The sequence below is a fragment of the Chelonoidis abingdonii genome, chromosome 3, assembly GCF_003597395.2.
Source record: "Chelonoidis abingdonii isolate Lonesome George chromosome 3, CheloAbing_2.0, whole genome shotgun sequence".
In the NCBI taxonomy this organism is placed as follows: Eukaryota; Metazoa; Chordata; order Testudines; family Testudinidae; genus Chelonoidis; species Chelonoidis abingdonii.
In genome coordinates this window covers 17,744,760-17,749,183 of record NC_133771.1, presented here as the reverse complement: position 1 = coordinate 17,749,183, position 4,424 = coordinate 17,744,760, and the positions used below count along the sequence as shown (strand labels likewise).

General features: G+C 42.8%; 1 protein-coding gene across 1 annotated transcript in view; it reads left to right on the top strand.

Annotated features, from left to right (window-relative positions):
* The window catches only part of SPATS1 (spermatogenesis associated serine rich 1), a 19,783-nt gene extending 16,591 nt beyond the window's left edge, over window positions 1–3,192 (top strand). Inside the window, exon 7 of the mRNA XM_032800107.1 lies at window positions 3,042–3,192. Within this exon, the coding sequence (XP_032655998.1) occupies window positions 3,042–3,192 (151 nt within the window). The remainder of the gene's footprint in view (window positions 1–3,041) is intronic.
* Window positions 3,193–4,424: the final 1,232 nt, after the last annotated feature.

The following is a 4,424-nucleotide window of genomic DNA, read 5'->3' as shown; positions in this document are numbered from 1 at the left end:
GAGGCTCCACCCCCATCCAACCTCCCTGTTCCCTCCCTCCCTGACTGGCCACCCCCAAACCTCTGCCCCTTATCCTACCACCCAGCCCTGTTACCATACGGTTCAGAGCAGCATGTCTGGCAGCCATGCTGCCCAGCCGGAGCCTGCCATGCTGCTCTGCAGAAGCATGCAACCCAGCTGCCCAGAGAGTGGCTGCGGGGGAGGAGGGACAGCAGGGGAGGGGCCAGGAGCTCTGGGGCCAGGCAGGATGCTCCCATGGGCCCACCTCCATGTTAGATCCTCACACAAGTTACAAATATTATCAGCAGGAGAAAAATAAATAAATACTTTTGTAGTGATAATCAGGATGGCCCATTTCCAACAGTTGACAAAAAGGGGTGAGAAACAGTAGGGAAAATTTGCATGATAATAGCTCACTTTACTTGATTAGTCTCATTATAGCTGGTATGGCAACACCCATTTTTCCATGTTCTCTGTGCGTATTATATATATCTTCCTACTGTATTTTCCACTGCAGGCATCCAGTGAAGTGGGTTTTAGCCCACAAAAGCTTATGCCCAAATAAATGTGGCACCTTAGAGACTAACAAGTGCTCCTCGTTCTTTTTGCTAATACAGACTAACCTGGCTATCACTCTGAAAGATGTTTAAAGTTCTTCATGTGGTTAGTTGCTTGTAAGCTATTCAGTGTGTTCATCATAAAAAAGCTTCTCCCCTCATCTTCAAATTTCCCATTGTGAAAAAAAGCCTACTATACCTGTATAGAAATGATTACCTACATGCAACTAAAATAATGTAGTGCCGTCTGGTAAACAAAGCTGCTCTTGGGAAAAAGATAAGCGTGGGCATCTGTTTTGTTCTCTTTTGCTTTTATCTTGTACCAACCTAAAGTTGTATGTATGCACCATCTAGGGGATGTTTTGCTATATGTATCTGTTTTTGTATAATTATGCTTGGATTTCACTATGTTTGTTCAGTCTAAGAACAGATGTAAATTCACATGATGGAGAGCCCGTTGCTCTGACTTTAAAGAAGTATGCCCATATCTGACATTGGCTAAATCAATTTTAGTAAGTGATGAAGAGGAAGTTTTTAGAGATTGTGTTTACTTAACAGCACCCAAGATATTCAGGGATAGATGATCAGCTGTTATGAATTAACAGAGCCACTGAAATCAGTGGATCTATATCGTTTTTCACCAGGTGAACATTTGGCTTGCAAGGACTAGACATTTCTAAAATTATGGGGCTGTGGTTTTTCAAAACGTTCCAGATATCCAGCACTAATATTTCAGGACTTGATTCTAGGTGGCCTATCATTAAGGCTACCTGACACTTGCTATTATAAGAACCTGTTCTCAGTTGCCTATAACATTGCCAGAGTTTAACCCTTTGAATGGAAATTTTCTGTGCTGGGTGTCTGCTGCAGGGTCAATCAAATGAAGTCAATGGAACTATGGCAGTTTACACCAGCTGGGGATTTGGCCCATGAGATGTCATATTTACTTTATATATCCCAAAGCAAATATCTTGATAGAGATGAACAGTATTAAGCACTGTACAGTAAATAATCAACTACTTAAAAAGCTGGATTTGTCTTTTCAACGTCTAATGCTGTATGTAGCTTTCAGTAGATAAGAGTGCAGTTTTAGCAACCAAACATAGGAGGTAGGTCCTGGGTCAGAGTACAGTCTCCTGCTATCCCAGGACAACCCCGTAATCTCATCTCATTCATAAATTTATCAAGCTCCATCTTAGAACTAATAGGTTGCTTGCCCCCTACCACTCCCACTAGAAGGCTGTTCCAGAACCTCAGTCTGGTGGTTAGAAACCTTCTTATCATTTCCATCCTAAATTTCTTCATGGCTTGTTTATTCCCATTTGTTCATGCACCTTTGTCCTTTAGTTTAAATTGCTCTTCTCTCACCCTGGTGTTTATCCCTCTGCTGTGTTTAGAGACAGCCATCAAATCTGCTCTGTCTTCATTCGGCTAGGCTAAAGAAATCAAACTTTCAATCTCCTCTCCTCCTAGTCTATCAAAGTTGTGGTTGTGAAAAAAAAAAAAAAAAATCACATCACAAACCATGAAATCAAGTCTCCAGCCACCCAGCTCTGAAGGCAGAGTGGAGAGCAATGGCTGCTGGCTGGGCACCCAGCTCTGAAGGCAGTGCCCCACCAGCAGCAGCACAGAAGTAAGGGTGGCAATACCATACCATGCCATCCTTACTTCTCCACTGCTGCTAGTGGCAGCTCATCCTTCAGAGCTGGGCTCCCAGCCAGCAGCTGCTACTCTCCTATCTCCCAGCTTCAAGCAGCACTGCTGCGAGCCGCAGCACAGCAGTAAGGGTGGCATGGTAGGATATTGCCACTCTGATATCCGCGCTGCTGCTGGAAGTGTCACTATCTTCCGAGGCAGGTGCCTGGCCAGCGGCCACCACTGTCTGGCCATCCAGCTCTGAAGGATGTGCCAAAGTAAGCGGTGGCAATACTGAAACCCCCTATAATAGGACCCCCAGTTTGAGAAATGCTGTGGGTGGGGGGGAAGGAAATCACACATTTGTCATGGGTTGGTCACAAATAGCAAATTTCATGGATGTGTTACATAGTATTTATGCTGTGACCAACCCATGAAAAAAAGTGTCATTTCTTCATGATTTAAGTAGAACCCTACTCATAAGCTAGCCTCCCTCTTCCCCTGATCATACTAGCAGCTCTTCTCTGCACCTGGTCCAGTCTGAATACATCTTTCTGATTACAGGTGACTAGAGATGTACGCAATATTCCAACTGAGTTTTTGCCAGTGCCTTCTACAATGTTATTAATATTTCCCTCTCTCTACTCTAAGCAACCCATTAGATTGCAGAAGGAACCTTCCCCTGAATGCTTCACACAAAAGCTGCTTTAATATTTAAATATATGCTGATGCTGTAATATTCCACTGAGTCCAATTTGGTTTGGTTGAAGACCAAATCAGGAAAGCCACTCTGCTGTAATGACTGAACTTTGCAGTTAGTTAACTCATTTGCCTTTCTCCTTTCCTCAGCATACCTTTCCACATGAAGGAGAAACAGCAAGAACTGGAGGTAGAAAGGAACGATGTGAAAAATCTAGACAGATGGAAGCCAGCTCCAACACTGCTTCAGGCCTTGGGTGCTACTGTACTGGCACACAGAATCAGACAGCGTGAATCTTAGTGGAAAGTTCTTCCTAAAGAACCATTTTGCAAGCCACACATATCCCTGGCGACATAACATACATGTGTTAACAGTGCTGGATGTAACTTCTTACTTGGATGGTCCTTTTAATGTGTTGTAGCAACCACTGTAGATATCCTGTTTTCAGTGTTGACTTTGTATTGGCTCCTGTTCATAATCACACCTGAACAGAAGCCCAAAACTACTGTCCCTCTGTCAGTCATTCGAAGTTTAGCCAGGTATCAGAGGACCAGGCACAAAAATGTGTAGTTAATACCAAAGGACAGAATAGTTTGTCCCATGTCATATTACTTCCTTCACACAGTTTCCATGGAATAAAGCTTGTCTGGGAAGTGATGGCTTCTATTTGTTTACCCCAACATCTAGAATTCACAATTTTTGTCTAGGATTATAGAGGTATGAGCACTATTTTTACTTTGCAGATCTGTAGAGCCTTCCATCCAAACATCTAAGAGAGCTTTAGCGAGTCAGAAATAAAACTTAGAACATTGGTTTCCTTGTACCTTCAGTGATAGGCCATGCTCCTTCCATCTTGCTCTCTTGAGGTTCAATTGAGCAAAGCCTCTCTCACACCTAACTTGCAAACCATACTCACGTGTCCCAAAGAGCTTGCAGTCTAAGTAAAGCAAGACACAGCAAGCCACAGTAACAAGCAACTGGAAGAGAAAGAAGAGGGTAGACTAGGGGAACTGCGATAAGAACACATGGTAACTTTTACCAAGTGTGCAGCCATTAAAAAGTTTCAACTCAGCATTCCTTTTTAAAAATAAAGGATCCAGAGAAATACCAATTATCCTACTCATATTTGCGAACTGGAACTAATCCCCTTCCTGCTACTATAATGTGACTTGTTAACTCCTCTGTTGAACCACGATAAAAAGAAAATGTCTAAAGGAACCATTGTACTGTGAAAGTGATAGCGCTGTGAAATACATGAGGGCCAGTGAATCCTTTTCTCCTTGCCTGCTATTATTGCACCTACTTTCAGCTTTTCAGTATGTATGCCCCTGTCTGCACTAGGGACATAGTTTAAAAAAATTCCCACTGTATTTGGGAACTGTAATATAAATGGACTTGATCGCACTGTGGCATCTAAAACTGCTCAGAATGATCTTATTGATATGGGCCAAAGTTTTCTTAACTGGCCTTAGATCTTTGGGTGCCTCAGGATAAGTTTGAGACACTAAAAGTTAAAGTACCCCCAATTAGTG